At 43.7% G+C, this 21,307-nt stretch overlaps 1 protein-coding gene across 3 annotated transcripts in view; it reads right to left on the reverse strand.

The window, feature by feature from the left end:
* Positions 1 to 21,307, reverse strand: part of PFKP (phosphofructokinase, platelet) — a 180,445-nt gene that overhangs the window by 126,817 nt on the left and 32,321 nt on the right. For all 3 annotated transcript variants that reach the window (XM_068235804.1, XM_068235803.1, XM_068235805.1), the window contains exon 2: positions 12,794 to 12,867. In XM_068235804.1, the coding sequence (XP_068091905.1) occupies positions 12,794 to 12,867 (74 nt within the window). The remainder of the gene's footprint in view (positions 1 to 12,793; positions 12,868 to 21,307) is intronic.

The following is a 21,307-nucleotide window of genomic DNA, read 5'->3' on the forward strand; positions in this document are numbered from 1 at the left end:
TAATGTGCTTCTTCTTGAGCCACTCCTTTGTTGCCTTAGCTGTATGTTTTGGGTCATTGTCGTGCTGGAACACCCATCCACGACCCATTTTCAGTTTCCTGGCAGAGGGAAGGAGGTTGTCGTTCAGGATTTCACGATACATGGCTCCGTCCATTTTCCCGTTAATGCGATTAAGTTGTCCTGTGCCCTTAGCAGAAAAACACCCCCAAAGCAAAATGTTTCCACCCCCATGCTTGACGGAGGGGACGGTGTTTTGGCAAACTTCAGACGGGCCTGCACATGTGCCTTCTTGAGCAGGGGGACCTTGCGAGCCCTGCAGGATTTTAATCCATTGCAGTGTAATGTGTTTCCAATGGTTTTCTTGGTGACTGTGGTCCCTGCTAATTTAAGGTCATTCACTAACTCCTCCCGTGTAGTTCTAGGATGCTTTTTCACCTTTCTCAGAACCATTGACACCCCACGAGGTGAGATCTTGCGTGGAGCCCCAGAGCGAGGTCGATTGATGGTCATTTTGTGCTCCTTCCATTTTCGAACAATCGCACCAACAGTTGTCACCTTCTCTACCAGCTTCTTGCTAATGGTTTTGTAGCCCATTCCAGCCTTGTGCAGGTCTACAATTTTGTCTCCGACATCCTTGGACAGCTCTTTGGTCTTTCCCATGTTGGAGAGTTTGGAGTCTGCTTGATTGATTGATTCTGTGGACAGGTGTCTTTTATACAGGTGACTAGCTAAGACAGGTGTCCTTAATGAGGGTGACTAATTGAGTAGAAGTGTCTAACCACTCTGTGGGAGCCAGAACTCTTAATGGTTTGTAGGGGTTCAAAAACTTATTTCACTCAATGAAATGCAAATCAGTTGCTATCTTTTATTTAAGGTTATTTTTTCGATTTTTCCTTTTGATGTGCTATCTGCCACTGTTAAAATAAACCTACCATTGAAATGATACTGTTCTGAGACTTTTCATTTCTTTGTCATTGGACAAACTTACAAAATCAGTGAGGGGTCAAATAATTATTTCCTCCACTGTAGGTAATATAATCTCTTACCCACAGTGTTTTAAAAGAACAGGCAAATGTTTGATTTCATGATGGCAGCCATCTTTTTGGTTGAAAGGAGGTGACAGGGAGCATGAGACACAGTTCCAACCGTCCTGTGTCCTGAGCACTTCTCCCAGTTGCTAGGCAACGTGAATAACAACATAGGACATCCCATCATGCTCTGCACAGCATCGGGGAAAAAAAGCCTGGGCATTTTTTCTTTGATGGGTGGAGCTTAGCTAAAAATGCAGCTAAAAATGATGCTTTGGTAAGAAAAACAAAGTTCTGATGCTGTGAAACTGTTAAAGAAACACCAAGCCTTTTCAGTTCTGCTGAGTAGATTTTTAGTCCGGAGGATCATTTTAAAATAAATTTGAAGTTTCTACTTCCTGATTCATGGAAGCAGACATATCCTGCTTGCGATGTTATCACATGATATATTTACAGCTCTACCTGGACTGGACTTTGAATATGTACAGCATTCTTATTTACCACTCAGCTACACAACGCAAGCCAACGTGCTGAGGAAAGGTATGTAATGAATAGCGTTATTATATTCCAGAATAATTGCAGGGCCGGCACTGACATGATTTCAAATGCAATTGCAAAAGTCACATAAACACATTAACTTTTTCGATCAATTTTCCATATAATTGAAGGGAAAATCGATTGGAAAATTGATCTGAAATCAGGTCAGACCTGTCAGAAATAATCGATCAGACAATAAATCTGACAGAAAATCTCATTGTGCACACCTAGAAGAACACACTGTGGGTTCTTTTGTCCTACTAATAGATGTAAGGAATGGAAACCCCTCTCCCTTTGGTTACACAGCACAGAACCACATCCAGAGGTTTTTTCAGGGTTCTTAAAAAATAACTTTACGACTCTCAAGAGGGGCTGAGAAATCCTAACAAAAAACTGCCGGGTAAACATTTACATTCTCATTAGCTCCTATTAGTTCCTGTGAGGGCGCATTTTTGAGCCACACTGCTGGTGAGTGTATGGCCCCACATAAGAACCATACTGTCGGCATTCATTAAAAAAAAAGTTTATGTAATGTAAATCTCATGCTTACGTTTAATCATATAATCTCCTTATAAAGTATAGAAATCACGGCTGTTGCTATTTACAGCAGCCTGAAAAGTTGCTGTTCCCTGGAATGCAGGGCCCGAGGCAAGACTCTGCTTAAACATGCATCACTCTGAAACATCCGAGCGCTTCAAAACAGTTTATCTGGTTTGTGAGGGAAAAGAATTCAGGAATCCTACAGGAGTTAAAGATATATGATTTGCTGAGGAGATCTATTTCCATACATGTGGAATGGCCATATCAGCTGACAATGCCGGGAAATACACACAGCGCAGACGAGGAGGAAGTAGAAAGTAGTTGTTACAAGATCTGTGGATAAGAGTTGTGTGAACAGAAACATAAATGAATATGACAAACCAACTACAAATTGCTCCCTGACTGTTATGGCCTGACAGTCAGCAGTCCTGACATTTCCAGTTGTCTTAAAGAAGAACTTTAACCAAGGATAGAACTTCTTTCCAATCAGTAGCTGATACCCCCTTTCCCACAAGAAATATTTACCTTTTCTCGAAAAGATCATCAGGGACATCTGTATGGCTGATATTTTGGTGAAACCACTCCTAATGTGTGATGTTATGACCAAGGTCCTGAGTCCTGACAGTTTGCTGACTGTGAACCTCGTTGCATTGTGAGAAATAACAGCTTTTTCCAACTGCCATGCAAGCAATATCTCCCTCTGCGCATAGAACGCTCAGTAATGAACATTCCGTCCAGAATTTGGCTTGGCGCCCAAGATACTGACACTCATCCTAAAGCTGGCCACTAACGGTCCAATTTCTAGCGAAAAATCGTTCGAGCGATCAGAAATTCAGATCGGACGAAAAATCGTTCACTACACCATCAACTAACCAATCACTGCTTCCTATCTATCACGACCACCAAGAAAATCCAAATTTTCGTTCGACGAAAATTCATTCGGGCGACATTTTTTTCACTCGTTCATAATCGATTGTGTCCACCAATGGAGATTATTTACAACCAACCCGATCAGAATTTCTGATCGCTCGAACGATTTTTCGCTAGAAATTTGACCGTTAGTGGCCAGCTTAAGGCACACCCACAGACCTGATGAAGCGGCTGTAGCCGAGAAACGCGTTGTCATTTGTGCCCTAATAAAATTTGAAGAAGTATTTACTACTACCTTACGTGTGAGATTCACTACTATAAGGTAGGAATAAGAGAACTTTACTTCCTATTATCATATTACCTACTACTGATATATGTCCATGGGCGCCTCCTACTTTTCCTGAGTCTCTGCCACCCCTGAATAGGGGAGTGTACACCTGGAAGTCTTCCAGGTGACCAATCTTTTAACCTGGAGTTGCGACCTAACTTACTATCAGAAGCAAGGCCGAGTGAGGACGGTACTTCCTCACATGCGAGGAAGGTGGTTGCTTTCTATAGCAACCTAATCTTGTGAGTATAACTCTGTTTCACATACATATCCTGGTGTCCCTTTGATAATACACCAGATCGGGCTCCCGGTCTCCCTGTGTCTTTTTTGTTTATCACAAGAATCAGAATTTAAAATGATTGTTGCGCTTTAAAATGTATATGTGTGCAAAATAAAGTTAGTACTGTGGTTATATACTAAACAAGGTGCGTTATACCTGTGTATTCTTTTGAATTTGAATTTGCAGAAGGTAAGTAAGAGAGAGGAAAGATTTTACAATGGGCAAGCACTGACTAAATCATCTATAAATGAATATTGTAAACAATAAGCAATTTTATTCAATATCTTTTTGTCACTACAGTTCCTCTTTAAGCTGTATGAGTACGCTTTGGCGGAGGAGAGACACCATATAGCTCCTATTTCGTTAAATTGCGTTACACATTTAGAACTAGCACAGCTGCGGGCATCCTGTAATGAGCTTATTTTTTTTCTGAAATTAGATTGCGGTTATATAATGTGCTCCTTTTAGAAGCTACAATCCTTAGTGACGTTCTTGTGGAACATATGCAAATGATATCAACTGAAAAAACAATTCAGAATTAGCAGTTTATTAACAATAAAAATGCCACAATATCTAGCAAATGATGAAAGCCTGTGAATGTGACTCAGTGTTTCTAGAAAACATGTCCGCGGTGTTAAACTCACACATAACTCGTGATGAGCCAACCGCAATGCCCAAACATAGATGGCCTATTTTCCTGCCTGGTTGTTAATCTGGGTTGACGTCTTCAGTTTTATCAGCAGAATTTTTCTCCTTAGTATGCTCTTCCTGTTCTAGAGTCCTGCCTGACCTATTCCCACACAGATGTTACATTTTATGTGCATCTGAATGAGGGAAACACAGCACAGGCCCACATTTTCCAGGCTGAGGAGAGTTAAAGCCTCATTCTACACTCTAGTTTTCTCAGTCCTGTGAGCTCAGAATCGAATCCCTACTATGGTCAGTTTAACATCTTCTAATAACTATAGCTCATTTCTGTGAGGAAGCATAACAACATATTAATACGTTTTTGTGATGTAGGAGAAAACTGGAGTGCTCAGGGAAAAACCACTGTATTACAAGTAGGGTGAGATTTCGGGAAAGACCACAACGGCCCGGGACTTGGGTGGCAGCTTGCCAAAGGACGGCTGGACATAAAAAAGGTTTAGTGGCAATAAGGAGTACCTTTTGAATAAATAAGTTGTGCAAAAAAATTGCCAAAAATGTGAAAAACAATAACAAAAAATAATATATAGGCAGATACGCCCCCAGTAGACAGATTTTCCTGGACAGTAAACCTTTCCCTAATGACAGGAAGCTCAGGTGAGCCCTGTGGCCAGCAGGAAGCCTTTCAGCCTGGGCACTTCTCCATACAGAATGTCTCCTTGGTGAACCTGTGTTGCTCCCTATCCTCCCCATAGTGTGTGCAGTCATTTACCCTGACACATCTTATGTCACAGAAGGAGAAGTGCAGAGCGGCAGCCGGCAGCCATCCTCACTGCAAGCTATCACCTGGGAGGCCCATGCTGTAATGTGCTGCCTGCTTTCTTTTAACCAATCAGAGGCTGCAGGAGTTCAGGAGCAGTTCTGGCTGACTGGCAGCCAGGCTGATGTGACAGAAGTTGTGTGAGTGTGTGTACCTGCACATGGGCGATGGAGCGGAAGACGATATACTCGGGAACGTAGGGACTGTATAGGAATAAGGTACTGGCATTATCTTACCCGGCAACCGGTAGAGCCTCATCAAGCGAGGACATTTGAACCTCATCAAGCGAGGACATTTACGATATGAAGAACACTGCCGGTGGGAGTGAGGAGCGCAGCGGCGCATGGGGATATCTCTTTAAAAAGATTATTTTTTAAAAGCTATAGGAACACTGTATTATATTGTATAGCCCCCATGTACCTGCCTACAGAGGCCGTCCGCCCCCCCCCCCCTCCCCTCTAATATGTAATTGTGCTGTTTACACTCATTTGAGTTACTGGGACGCTAACGTACACAGCGATCCCATCTGTTTGTACCTTGTACACTGTTATATACCATTTGTAGCAGGGCTAGCTACACCTCACTCCGACTGAACATAGGGAGTGCAGGGGGATCAGCAACGACACCCTTTATGACATGTGTAGAGATAGTGTATACAGCACAATACTGTTGTTATCAAGTTGTATATAGAGGCATTCAGATTGAGGGTGTCCCTCTATTTTTAATAATACTTATGTGTATATAATAAAAGAGAACTTTCCTTTTTAAGTACCTATAGGGCTGGCCCTTGGGCCTTAAGTGTTCAGTATTGTATTATTCCCTGGTACCTATTCGGTCAGTGGGTTATTGTCCAACATAGAAGTGCATCTGTTTATAAAGCCAGGTCCCGTGTTTCAAGTGACAGCTGCAACCTGATTCCTTGCTATGAAAAACGAATCCCATTTTCCTCTAGTATTGTTAACGCTCGCCTTGATACTCGTAAGTCAGCCTCTGGGGCCTTTGCTCAGTATACACCCAGGTGGGGGGGGTTGGGGTAATAGGAAAGAACACAGACTAAAGTAAAAACACTTGTAGGCACATTGTGGAACCTGGAGGTAGGCAGCAGTGTCAGTTTTCAAACACTACAAATCCTGGCAGCTTTGCTTTAATAACAGTAATACTACAAGTCTTGCATTCCTACGCAACAGCTCAAAAGAACAGCATTTCTAGTTCTGCTGTAGATTCCATACAATGCATGCGGCAGATCTCTATACCATCACAACTCATAGCAAACAGTATTATCAGCACCTGCATCTGTCACCAGTGACAAAGCATATTTACACAAAGCCTGTATATACCTATGGTATCTACACACTGCTTCCTGTGTCAACCGATTCACTAAGCATAGAATCTTGTGTGTACCATATGGAGGACTAGCTAATTAATGCCTATAAGCAGGTTTTCTTTTTATTGTGGAAAACAATAAGACACACCAGCATAATAAAAATGACCTTATATCCAGCCACATTTTTTTAGAATAATATAAATAATAAACACGCAGGTTGAAGAGAAGCTGTTAGAAGGGAGGGCAACAGTGATATTAGTGTAGATGTTAGGGGGGAGGGAGGCGTGTATAAGGAGGTGTGTAGGTGTGACTGTATAAGATGTGTGTGTCACGGACGGTTGCGGGGCCGTAGGCGCGTCCTGTAACCGCCCGTGAAGAAAATCGATCGCACTCGATTCTCTGTATCGATTGCGCTTCAAATCGATACAATCTGGGTTGAGTGTGTAGGGGCAGCTGAAGTCCTTTTCTTAGCAGAGAGAGAGCACCAGCCTAAATGCTGGATGGCTCTTTTGATATGCTAATGAGCCTGAGCCTAATCTGCCCCAGAGAGTCCCTGGCTTCAAGCTGTGCTGATGGCCCATCCATCAGGTATAAGGTGACAAGCACCATGGCAGAAGCAATCTAGTTGGGGGAAAAACCAGACCCGCTGGCTCCCTCTCAGCAGAGGAGGTGACACCTAGCTGGCTGCCCCAAACTTCAAAGAGCCTTTGCCTGGGAATAACCTGAGTCTCATAGCATATCCATAACTTCCCAGATCTGTCATATTTCTGGGGTTCCTGAGATGGCAGCTTCGCCAAACGTGGGGGAAGTGTAGCATGAGCCCCGGTGCTGGTTCTGAGGAAGTTTCAGAACATTCTGAGGTAAGGACTGCCAGTTAGGCAGTTTGAAAGTGCCCTGATGATACCACAGGGGTCCCACCCCTCATGTCTGGTATCAGGGCGCTGGGTAAATCGAGACAGACCTGAAAATGTTGATAAATCTGCCCTGACCTGTACGGTTCTGTGAGATAGAGCCCATATATGGGTAGATATGATTTCTAGTCCCCAGGACAAGGGGAGGGCTCATCTCATCTTCTAAGGGGGTGTGTGGCTCCCCGCCCTCACTCCCTCCTACTGAATCAGGGGCATAAGAATGGCAGAGGACCCAAACTCAGTGTCCTCCACCCTGAAAACATCTTGAACTCATCGGTGCCAGCTTGAGGATATGCTGGCATCCACCTGGTCTGAACTCTGAACTTTGATTGAAACTCAGAACTCTGTTTTTTCCCACAAAAAGGACATCTTTCCAGGAACTAAGTATTTTTCTCCCTTCTTTTATTTTTTTTATACTGGCTATTACTGTTTTAATAATTGTTGATTTTAATAATTGTCTGTATATATTAATTATTTATATTGCGTGAATAAACGACTTTCTCCAAGTCATTCACTGTCCGCTACCCTGCTTATCAGCACACACAGAACTGATCCCGGGTCTCTGAAGATACGCTACTGTTTGTTTGTTGTTGGCTAGACAGAATATCGTGTGTTTAACCGTTTTATTCGCAGGACTAGTCAGTTAGTGGGCTCCACGGTCCCATGGTAACCGCGGTGGTGGCAGTTTACTCTGAACCAGCGGGTGAAGTTGTAATCACCCGTGTCTCACAGGCTCCCTTCTGAGTTGGCTGCGGCTAATTCTTAACGGTTCCTGCGCATTGACTGCGACCAGAGTTCGCACGACCTGTGCGCTGGCACCGTTTAGAAGGCTAAGTGCGGTCAGCCACTAGGGTTTCCTCACACTAAGTTCTGCAATCAGGTTTGCAGAGTGCCAGACAGGAGCAAGTTAATCGCTAACGGGCAAACTTGTGTGCAGGAAAGAAGAACTGTTTCTGGAACACATTTGCGATGCATCTGTGGTGGGCTGCCTGCGTTTTCACAATACAATGCTCATGGCATTAAGATGAAAGCGGCTGAAGGAAGCAGAATAGGACATGCATTTCACCATTTCACCAGAATACAGCCAACACTGTGGATGTCCCAGGAATGGTGGTACTCCCATGGCTTGGAGTGACAGGATTCACAATCATCATCATAGTTACATTGTGTGGGAGGGGAGGGGGGGGGAGGAGATTTATCAGTCTCAATATGTACGATGTATGGAGTATTAGAATGTTGCTTTCTTCATAACTCTCTAACTTCGCTTTATTGTGAAGAAATAAGAAATGCCCAGGGGAGGAGAAGATTGGACCAAGGACCAGGGTAGTATTTGCCCCCACCCCCAGACTGCTCCATTCCCTTATTTAGGCCACCTGTGTGAGCTCACTGGCCTGTAATGTTAGGTGGACACCAGACGCCTGGTATTCCTGCAATCACTGCTGGCTGGACAAGCCTCAGTTTGTGCTAGGCAGATAGGCAAGTTAGGAGTTCAGAAAGACATGAGCAAGCATTCTATCGCCGATATTGGGTGTGTCATTGAACCCTTCCTTATGGTTTCTTCTGGTCTCCTCCTCCCTTGCTGTCCCATCATTAAAGACAGTACTAACTGGCATCTCTGGCCCCTAATCTCATCCAGCTGTCACCTAGTTCACCAGCACCTACACTCACTTTCAATCACTTTCAGTACCAAGTACTCCCCCACCTTCTCTGTAGCCTTTTAAAAATGTACAAAACATGCTCAAAAGGCTTCGTTTCCACAAAACTATTCTCTCTCCACAGGTTAGGTAAAATAAGAAGTGTTGATAAATGAGAACAGGCTTAAGGTGGCCACACACGATACAATAGAATGATCTGATTTTATGGCAATTCGATAGATATGATCGGATCTCCCGAAATTTTTTCATTTCGACTGAAAAATCAGATCGGATTTCCCGTCTTTTTTTTCTTTTCGTTTTTTTATCGATCCAGAATGCTGGCAATTTTTCTTATGATTGTATGTTGTGTGTTAGATTGTCAATTTATTAATATACACACCTTAGCAAGTTTCCAATCATTTTTATCATAATTGGGGAAAATGTGAATATATGTGTGTGGTAAATTGGTCATATTTTTGAAATGTTACAGTCAGAAAAAATTGTATGGTGTATGTGTGTCCCTTTAGACTTTATTACCACCTAACAGAGCATTAGTGAATCAACACACTTGCTTTATTTTATGAATTTCGTTTTTAATTTATGAAATACGTCTAATTTATTAATTTCATCTGTATTTTAAGAATGGTCTTTATTTTAGCACCACATGTGATAAAATAAGAACAAACAGCTTATTGAATTCCCCTGGGTGATAAATCATATACAAATAAGCAAATACCTCCAGAAATTATAATATCTCCACTGAAAACGCTTACTGAATCCAGAACATTCTTTGTCAGGCATAGGAAGTCTTAGCTCCACTCTGTCTCTGAAAGTGATACAAATGTGCAACACAGTATGGGTGTGTGTGGGGGCCTTGAAGAGGAGGAGGATGAGAGTATGTGTAGTATGTGTGTTGGGGGAAAAGGTATGTGGTAACAAGAAAGCTTTGGCAAAATTTGTGCAGCTTTTTTAAAGCTGTGAAATGGTATGGGGGGGGGGGGGGGGATATAAAACTGCTGCAACCTTATGGCATCAAGAAGACTTTACCAAGCTTGTTGCATGTGGACCTATTTTTACCACACCCACCTCTCCCATCCTCACAAAGGCCCCATGACTGCTTTTGTTCCCCAAGCTAAATGTCGTTCACTGGATGTGCTTCAGACCACTTCCTATTTGTGCACCTGTTTCTGTCCCTCCTACCACCACAATCTTCACCTGAGCTCCAAAAATCCATTGCAGCCGCTAACCAGAGCTGCAAAGCCACAGAAACCCCTTCCTAATTCATTCCTATATAAATAGAACCTGGTTTGCAAGGGAAATGCATGTCCAACTTAGCACAACAGTGCTGACAAATGATTCCCACAGAGCGTGTTCAGAGTTCCGCCCAGATGAAAGCACAGGTCGGCCACAGCAACAGCCCAAGCGACAATGAAGAGCTGCATTACTGTAACAATAATCTGTGAGAATTTGTATGCTTCTGTTTGCTGACTCTGAGGAGAACTTAGCACTGAACCTCTCAGTCAAAGCAAAGGAAACATGTTTCCTGGAAAGAATTATGAATGCCTGGAATGAGACCTGTGAGCTGTAAAAACACAAACATAGAGCATGACTACTACAAGCACTGCAAACATGTCCTCTTTCCAGCACTTTTATACTGCAGGCCCAGGGGAATAACTACAGGACAGCAGTTAGACAGACAGGGGGGCTAACTACTATTTTAATAAAGGGGTCCATCCTACAGATCTGGTGTTTTTGTGTCTACACTTGTTGTGGGTGTGGAGATCATGATGACCACACTTGTTTTCTGACCCTTGTGAGATGGGCTCCAATGCTGTGAGAGTCACCAGGGGTAGGCAAGGAAAAGTTGGGTGAGCCCCTTCAAAGTTTTGCTGGGGGACCCCATTATTTGTACTTACACCCCTGATAAGACCAAAAGTAAGATCGCCCTAGTGCCCTGTCTGTCTTCTGCACCACACAAAGTGATTAGTTATAGTGAAAAGGCCGCAAAGGCCAAGACCTTGGGTGGCTGCTGCCCAGAGGTGGCAGCTTGATATGGAAAAGGGATTCCTAAATATGTAAGAGAAGCCTGATAAGGCCAAAGTTAAGATCACCCTAGTGCCCTGTCTGTCTTCTGCGCCACACAAAGTGATTTGGTATAGTGAAAAGGCCGCAAAGGCCAAGACCTTGGGCGGCTGCTGCCCAGAGGTGGCAGCTTGATATGGAAAAGGGATTCCTAAATATGGAAGAGAAGTCTGAAAAAGGAAAAGGTAAGCTACAAATGAGGAGGAACATATGGAAGAGGAGAGAGGCTGTTCAAGGGAGCTGTACTTGAAATAAAGGAGTACATTATGTTACAAATGGAAGAGAAGAATGTACATGAAATGGGAGCACATGGCTAGGGAGCAACAAAAGAGTTGGCCTAGGGGTAGAAAAAGTATTAATCTGGGGATAAACAGAACATTTCCCACTGGTTTCATTAGTAGTGTTGCTGCTGCTGCTGTTCTCTTTTCCTTTCTCTTTCAGATATAAATAGTCTGACTCTGTTTCCAAGGTAGATTCCCCGTTGCTATGTTAAATTTTATATGCCTCATCAGGTGATTGGTCCTGGTCTTTAGACAGCAAGTTGAGCTGACCGATGATAAGGTGGTACTGCTTATAAATAATTTCCTCCCTTCAGTGAGGGGAGTATTTTACTTCACTTCTCCCTATGGAAACATTCTCACTTTTGCGTCTGCAATCACGAAAGTGCTGTATGCTTCGCTTTGGGATCGTTCGTGACAAATTGTGGCTGTCACTCAAATAGTTGGAGTGTACACCTTGGATTTCGGGGGATATGGCCTGTTACGTTCTTAATCAATGATCTTGGTTTATACACTAAGGTGTGCTGATGGTGTTGGTGTGTGGATAAAAAGTACATTTTAAAGAAAATTGGTAAGAGAAAAAAAAGACCCTCTGGGGGATATTTACCTCAGGAGAAGGAAGCCTCCGGATCCTAATGATGCTTCCCCCACCCTCCTCCTTCCTGTTGATCCAACGCTGGAAGGCAACGAACATCGGAAAGGTAAGTATTTACCCCCCACGAACCAGCGTAGGCGCAGTAGCGACTTTCCGATCAGGCTCAGGCAGGATAGCCGAGCCAGATAGCAGTGAAGTAGACACGATCTGGCCTGGCTATTTCCACTGGAGCTCATCCGTAAGCCAATACTGCAACTGTGCTGCAGGCAGTGAGGGTGAATATTGCAGGCGCTATTCTGCCTGCGCCTCAGCCGATAACCTTGTCGGCTGTAGTTTCGGGGGCTTCCAGCGCCGGACTGCTAGATGGAGCAGGGCAGGGAAAGCCTCATTAGGATCCAGAGGCTTCCCCATCCTGAGGTAAGTATCTCCAAGAGGGTTTTTTTTCTTACAGATTATTAAATAAAGTTTATTATATATTATGTTCAATAAAAAAATATATTTTAAACCTCCCAAAATGCTGCAGCCATAGTTTTATAAATAAATGTCGTTAGTTTGGGGCTTTTTTAGATAAGTTTGATGATGTGGTGTTTCTGCAGGGGTGCCCATATGACTTCCCATGAGGTCTCATGCCTCTTGCTTTTTACCAGTGTCCAGAGAGAGACCTCACAGGCTTTGGGGTGCTTGTGGTATTTTTCTTCAGAGTTTGAAATATGATTATGAAGGAAGACTAACAACAATAATTACCTCAGACTAATAACAGGTAATGTGCAGGGAACACAAACACTGCTGCCTAGGCGAGTAAAATGCTAAGTATCCGCAGCAAGTGGACTTTGTCCGCATCAATAAATATTTTATGATTATATTCCATTTAAATCATCCAGGAAATAGCAGACAGGAAGGAATCACAAATTTTATGCCTACCTCATGAACGAAGTAAACTTTGGCTCCTACGTAGATTCCCATGCGTACCACAGCGCGCACGGCTGCATTCATGCCTGAGGGCAGAACAAGGCTTGGTTAATTCAGTGATAATTGTTCATTACATTGTATTTCACATTACTTGTCTTATAAATGAACAGCTTTACATTAGGGCTGTGGAGTCGTTACATCCGACCCCAACTCCAACTCCTCAATTTATGAAACCACCAACTCAAGGTACCCAAAATTGCTCCAATTCCTGACTCCGACTCCACAGCCCTGCTTTACACGCAGAGCTAGCTAACAAAGAATTAGACTGAATCTATTAGGCCTTACATTGGAAGCTGAAGAAGGTGGATTTATCCAGGGCTGTGGAGTCAGAGTCGAGGAGTCAGAGCAATTTTTGGGTACCTGGAGTCAGAGTCAGAGTTGGGAAAAAATGCACCAACTCCGATTCCTAATGAATTTAAACTGTAATTAAAATAGAAAATATGATAAAGTGTTCTATTTCTCAGATAATAATCATCATAAATAATTTATATATACAGTATTAGCTCTGCTGTGTCCACAAAAATAAAATAAACCAATCAAAAAATAGTTACTTGTGCTGCTTCAATAAAGCAGTCCCTGTATTTTTAAAGTCAAATAAACATATCTCATTGTGACTGTATATATGATGTGTACACAGGAATCTCTTATATATACTAAATAACATCTATGCTGTAAGAATAAAGCCTGATGTGTAGCTGTGTCACTAATAGAGATGGTCAATGAGATGGAAATAATTCTGCACTGATGCTGGTTTAGTCCCAGTAATTGCGAGTCCCAGTAATTCAGCCAATCAGCGCAGTCTGGCCGCGTGCCGCTCCCACAGCCAGGAACATTGTGCACCTGCGCAATAGTGCTGCGCAGGTGTAGTACACTCCCCGCGGCAAAGTGAGTGCATGCGCACTACGCCAGACTGGCTCAAGTACCTGGACTCATAGCAGAAGATCCAAGTGGCGGAGGAGGACAGCGAGGGACTAATTAGCCTGAAGGGGGCTGGAGGAAGCCCCAGGTATGTATAAAACTTTAATTTCATCTGCCTCAGGTTTACTTTGTTACACAGTAGTACTATACTCTACGGGCTTGATTCACAAAGCGGTGCTAACTGTTAGCACGCTTGTGAAAACCCCCTTAGCACGTCTAGACAAGCTTTTCGCGCATAAAACTTTATGCGCATAAAACTTTACGCGCGTACTGCACAGAGCGCAGGGCGCTCCGCGCGAAGTGCCCATTAAAGCCTATGGGACTGAGCACGCGTAAAACTTTACGCGCGTAAAACTTTGCGCGTGCAAAGTTAACGCACGATCTGATTGAGAAATCCGGTGCTAACCTACTTAGCACCCTGGTTAGCGCATCTAAAGACTTTAGACGTGCTAAGTAGGTTAGCACCGCTTTGTGAATCAAGCCCCACATATGCTCTCCCCACAGAGCTGCAGGGAATCCACTGACAATGTTGTGCACATTGAACATAGAGGTGTTGTCTATCACCCATAAACCTGGTTCAGATTGTGCATGAAGAATGTGTAATAGAGGAAGAATCCCCTCATTCCCCTGCAGAGTACCTGCATATCACACTTACATGTACCCACAGTCACATTGCCTAGGGCCTGATCCATGTTCAGATTGTACATGAAGAATGTGTAATGGAGGAAGAATCGCCTCATTCTCCCGCAGAATACCTGCACATCACTCTTACATGTACCCACAGTTACATTGCCTAGGCCCTGATACAGTAGATGCTCTTTGTTCATGTCTGTACCTTCTACAAGTACTCTTACCAAGGACTGTTTTAGTCTACGACTAAGAGTATTAAACGCAGAAGATCCGCCGGATATCCAGGTAACTGGTATTGTTTAAAAGGGAATAAATATAGCAGCCTCCATATCCCTCTCGCTTCATTTGTCTTTTAAAAAGGGTTGGCAGTTAAGAGATGCATTTCATGTTACATACTTTCAATCAACGAGATTGTAATATGCAAATTAGAGGAGTCGGAGTCGAGGAGTCGGTGTCGGTGGAATGCTAACCTGAGGAGTCGGAGTCTGTGGATTTTTGTACCGACTCCACATTTATCGTCTGTGAGCAGCTCCCGTGCATCGGCTGGAATGAGTTTTGGAATGCGATTCCTATCGCTATCGGATCACAAAATGCTAGGTACTAATACTACTGATGGAAACCGCGTGGGGATGTTTCCATTAGTGCGCTGGATTTGCAACCTGATTTTCCCCGATAACAATCTTCATACCTGCTGTATTTTTTGGGTGCTTGAGCAGCTATACTAAGTACTGTATATATCCGCAAGAAAATTGCATAGACATTGCACTGCTTTTCTTGGTGATTTGAAAATTCCAATTTTTTTCCTCCCATCAGAAAGTGCAAAATCGCAATCACACTGTACACCTGTCGGATCGTGGTGGATTGTAGTAGTGGTAATTAAAAGAAATGTGCTGGCATCACAGTGCAACAGCGTTTCTTACTGGTAAAGACCCCTTAAAGAGACACTGAAGCGAAAAAAAAAATATGATATAGTGAATTGGTTGTGTACTATGAATAATTACTAGAAGATTAGCAGCAAAGAAAATATTCCCATACTTTTATTTTCAGGTATATAGTGTTTTTTCTAACATTGCATCATTCTATAATATGTGCAGATTACACAACACTCAGCATTCAAAATGAGTCTTTCAGAGCAGTCTGTGAAGTAATGACCTCTCCTCTAGCAGAGGAAAAGTAAATAGTCCAGGAACAGTTGAGATAATAAAAGTTAGATAACAGCCCTCTCCACGACTAATGCTGGGAATACACGTTTCGTTTTTCCCTTCGTTTTAGCCTTCGATTCGTTCGGTAAACGGATCGAGTGTTGAAAACGTATGTGAAAATAGTCATAATCTCATTATAGTTTCGATTAATAGACCCCAAAAACGAACGACTAGTGATCGAACATATTTGATATTATCTCTCTTTATCCATCTAATCGAGCCATTGGTAGGCTTGATGGCTGTTCAGATCGATTATATATTCGTTTATGCCGTCCATCCCTGTACTACGTTTCGTTTCTTTGCAGCCTTCGATCATTGGAAAAACGAAACCATCAGAATTGAAAAAAAAAACGAAACCGTGGGTGGTGATATTAACCGTACGGCCGATTCTTTCGGGATCGAAAAGGACAAAAGGCACAATCGAAACGAAGGTTTAAACGAAGGCAAAAACGAAACGTGTATTCCCAGCATAACTTAGTCGGAGAGCTTAATGGCTTGTTTGCATAGAGATAACAACTGGAGTTTATCAACTCTTCCTGTACTGGAAACAATTACACTGATGTATCTGATCTTAATGTTTTATTTCTTAGCTGTACTACACATACAAATCATAATATCATAATTTTTTTTCGCTTCAGTGTCTCTTTAAAGCAGCAGAAACAGCCATACTATCACAGGAAAAAAACACATACTGTATATACTTGACTATAATATACTGTACATTTTCTTGATAAAGGAATGCGAAGAAAACACTGAAAGTCCTGGCCACCACAATTAGCAAGGAAAGTGACAGGGGAAGCATACTGGGCTGCAGGAGGAAGAGTGAATAACTGCTGAACTTGGAGGGCCTAGAGGAGTTATTGGCTGCACTTAGGGACAGGAGGGGTTAATGGCCGCAATACTCTATGCAGTGCAGTCATTAACCAATCCTGGTCCACGAGTTCAGTTGTTAAATATTCCTGGTCCCCAAGTGCAGACATTAACTTGCTGGGTAGACTTAATATTTGAGTCAATAAAATTCCAGGTTAGGAGGCTTAAAAATTGGAGTCGACTTATACACGAGGTTGACGATTTTTCGAGGATATATGGTATATAAAATACTTGCTCTACTTACATAACATAAATATTGTACTGTCCAAGTTTAGATTTCAGTTAATTTTATATAGTAAATAAAGAGAAAACCGTTTCAGGCATTTACCATCTTTACTGCTTCTGACTGAAGCCAATCCTAATGTAATTTTCTCCGTTACTCTAATTTTCTCCAAGAAACTGCACTGTCATATCCAGTTTGCTTTGTAAGCACATGTGATCACAACACAGATCGTATTTTAGCAGCTTCTCCCTTCTCAGTCTTTTGTCCCACTGAACTGCCCTCAGCCAATCAGTGAGGAGCAGGAATATAGGAGGAGAGATGACAAGCTTTCCTCTCCCCGGCAATATACCAAATAGAGCCAGGCTGACTGAGAAAGATTTATTATAGCAGAAACATTTCTGATTATATTGAAATGATTGCAATGCAGGGTCAGGTTGTAGGCTGCATAATAAACACAGAGCAGTGGGTAAATGGAATCTGATTTTATGGTTAAAGGTGCATACACACATCCAATGTTGATCGGCCAATCACTGACCAATTTTAGACCTCCATGGAGTACGAGGGCCAACAGATTGTGTAGGTGAGCTCACACACACATAATGTTCTTTTGCTTTTAAACCTTCCTAGGAAAAAAGACAGAGTGTGGTGGCAATCAAGACATATCCTATTTCAGAAAATGTCATTAAGGTCTCCTCTGAACACATAGCAGAACCATCCTCATGTATGTAGCTAGTTACACTGTACAGTGTGTAGGCCTCTCACTCCTTCAAGCCTTGCTGAATAGCCCTGCATGGCTGGAATACTTCCAGGCAATGCAAAGAATGTGTTGTGTCTTAGGTAACTACGAGGCAGTGTTTCAGACCTCCATAATAAGATTATGGGATTTTCAATAAGCCGTTTGCCTCATTCACAACTAGAAGGTTGCCTGTTACCACAATGAACACTGAAGAGAACCAGTATTCACTGGAGTAAACAGACAGGCGTCTTTGTAACATCAATGTCAGCACGGAAGAACGTGGAACTGGAAGAGATAACCTGATTGGCTATTACACAAACTAAATTTAGCTTCAGTTGTCATTGACCTTGCTGATTAGTGCAAAATGCATTGTCTCTGTGTCAGGTTGTGTGCGGCCATCTTCCCCTGTAAATTCTGTAAATGGTATTTTCTGCATACCTCATGATTGCACAATTCCACACTCCTTTACACACCAAAGGTGACCATACAATAGTCGGGTTTTTTTACATAATTTGATGTGAACAGACAAGCCATCTTAAGTGTAATTGGTGTAAAAATCAAGTATTAAAGTATGGACATTTGTTTTATAAAATGCACTAAACCCCTTCTTAAAGTAAACCTATCACAAGTGGGGGTAAAGGATTTATACTTACCTGGGGCTTCCTCCATCCCCATGTAGACCAACATCTTCCTCCATTTCCTCCAGTCCCCTCCATTCTCCCACTCTCAGCCCTAATAGCCACTGACTACTACGCAAGCGTGGCCATACGCGCCCTTACTCAATCACACTCCCGTGGATGGAAGCATTCTGCACCTGCGTAGTTAGTTAACGCTTGCAACTGCACAGACAAAGTATGCTCCTGCCACGGGAGCGCAACCAAGTAGGTGCCAGGGCAGCGCATGCGCAGTTCTGTCTGGGACGTTATCGGGGCTGACTGCGTGAGAATGGAGGGCACCAGACAGACACAGAGGAGCTGAAAGAAGTCCAGGGTAAATATAGATTCTTTACCCCAACTCGTCACAGGTACACTTTAAGTAGGAGCTGAAATGTCACGATTTTTTGTCGACCATCACTTGCTCATCATTGCATAGTCCAGTGTTCTCCCCAGAATTTTTTTCCAGCCAGGTGGCATGAAAAAGTAGCAGGGCAGCATGAAAAAATGGCTGGGTGGGGTGAGATGAGACAATGCAGGGCTAGCGCTTCTCTATTTACAGCAGAGGAGGAGGTGAGCAGATAACAGCTGGGTGCTCACCAAAACTAGTTGGGTGGAGCAACCGGCTAAAAGAGCCTGGGGAGAACACTGTAGTCTGATGTCTAATCTAAAGGTGGCCACTAACGATCCAATTTCTAGCAAAAAATTGTTCGAGCGATCAGATAATTCTGATCGGAAGAAAAATCATTCACTACACCGCCAACTAACCAATCTTTGCTTCCTATCACAACCAACAAGAAAATCCAAATTTTGGTTTGACCAAAATCCAGGTCAGACAATTATTTTTAAATTGTTAGTAATCAAATGTGCCCATCAATGAAAATTATTTACAACCAATCCGATCAGAATTTATGATCGCTCAAAAATGTTTTTGCTAGAAATTGGACCGTAAGTGGCCACCTTAACCACTTGCCGACCTCACACTCATAGGGTGCGGCAGCAAAGTGGTAGCTGGAGGACCAGCGACGCACATCTGCGTCGCCAGGTGCCTAATTAATCAGGAAAGGCCGCTCGCGCGAGCGGCCATTTCCTGTTAGATCACGGAGCGGGTCCCCGTGAATAGCCTGCGAGCCAATAATCGCGGCTCGCAGACTAAATGTAAACGCAGGAGACATTTGTCTCCTTTGTTTACATTGAACAATCAGCGGCCGGGGATCGCCGCCATGTGACAGAGGACATCCTGTCACAGGCTGCACAGGACGGATAGCGTCCTGTGCAGCCCCGATCACCAGGGGGGACAGGTAGGAGGGGGAGGGGGGGGGGGATTTCGCTGCGGAGGGGGGCTTTGAGGTGCCCCTCCCCACCCCCGCAAATCTCAGGCAGGCAGGAGCGATCAGAGCCCTCCTGCACATCATCCCCATAGGGGGAAAAAAGGGGGGCGATCTGATCGCTATGCATGCACCCTGATCTGTGCTGGGGGCTGCAGAGCCCACCCAGCACAGATCACAAAAAACAGCGCTGGTCCTTAAGGGGGGGGGGGGGGTAAAGGCTGGGTCATCAAGTGGTTAAGGTGGTTCATATAATGGTTCATATAATTTTAAAATCACAAACACTGGTCCACATGACAGCCCAGGGGCCCCAGGTCTCTCTCACTCACTGGGGCCCCCAAACCACCATGCGACACCTAGAGGGAAGTGCGGGCAAGCCCTGGACCCCTGGGCTGTCATGTGGACCAGTGTTTGTGATTTTAAATTTATTTTTTGCAGCTTCTAGGATGCGGTTGACAGGTGAGTGGTTAGGGAGGGGACCGTGTGGGAGATGTGCCTACACGGGGCGTCCCTGTAAACGACGCAATTCACGATTGCGTCCAACCGAAGCCTCCCACCTGAATGCTAATCTATGTAATTCCTGCTAGGTATGGTACAGCAGGCAAAGGGTGTATGACAGTGCACCTGATTGGCTGACTAGCGTCTGCTGGCCAGATAGAGGCAGGATATTGCTCTGACTGGAAGTTAGCAATTGTGTTTGTTGCAGTTGGCATTCAGTTTAGAGGTGGTGGGGTGAGTTCCCTGGAGGTGAGAGGTCCAGGGCTTGCCCGCACTTCCCTCTAGGTGTCGCATGGTGGTTTGGGGGCCCCAGTGAGTGAGAGAGACCTGGGGCCCCTGGGCTGTCATGTGGACCAGTGTTTGTGATTTTAAATTTATTTTTTGCAGCTTCTAGGATGCGGTTGACAGGTGAGTGGTTAGGGAGGGGACCGTGTGGGAGATGTGCCTACACGGGGCGTCCCTGTAAACGACGCAATTCACGATTGCGTCCAACCGAAGCCTCCCACCTGAATGCTAATCTATGTAATTCCTGCTAGGTATGGTACAGCAGGCAAAGGGTGTATGACAGTGCACCTGATTGGCTGACTAGCGTCTGCTGGCCAGATAGAGGCAGGATATTGCTCTGACTGGAAGTTAGCAATTGTGTTTGTTGCAGTTGGCATTCAGTTTAGAGGTGGTGGGGTGAGTTCCCTGGAGGTGAGAGGTCCAGGGCTTGCCCGCACTTTCCTCTAGGTGTCGCATGGTGGTTTGGGGGCCCCAGTGAGTGAGAGAGACCTGGGGCCCCTGGGCTGTCATGTGGACCAGTGTTTCTGCTCAAAAGCCTCTCAGTTCTGTCTGTTTGTGATGTTTACATTTGGTTCCTATCATTACCGAACTAATTAGCCTTAAATGTATCACCTGTGTTAGGCAAAAAATATCGACAACACGCCATACAAACCTTGATTTTGATCACCCCACCAGCCAGCTATCGTGCCCCCTTTGTGCCCCCCCCAAAAAAAAATTGAAGCTGGAGCCGCCACTGTCTTGAATACAGCAGTGCCATTCTGGAGATGTTTTAAAAGACACTGAAGCAAAAAAAAATTATGATATAATGAATTGATTGTATAGTACGGATAGTTACTAGAAGATAGCCGTGCTCACAGTGGTGAAGGCCAACATCTTAGGCAGTTTGTGGGTTTCTTGTGCTTAAAGACTGGGTTCCATGGGTACCCCAAGATTGATATAATTTCCATTTCTGTATTTCAACATTTAAAGGGACACTGAAGCAAAAAAAATATATAATATAATGAATTGGTTGTGTAGTACGGATAATTGCTAGAACAAAGAAAATAATCTCATATTTGTATATAGTGTTTTTATACCATTGCATCATTCTCTATTTATGTAGTTTACATATTCTAAATGTTTT

This window comes from Hyperolius riggenbachi, chromosome 5 (genome assembly GCF_040937935.1).
Source record: "Hyperolius riggenbachi isolate aHypRig1 chromosome 5, aHypRig1.pri, whole genome shotgun sequence".
In the NCBI taxonomy this organism is placed as follows: domain Eukaryota; kingdom Metazoa; phylum Chordata; class Amphibia; order Anura; family Hyperoliidae; genus Hyperolius; species Hyperolius riggenbachi.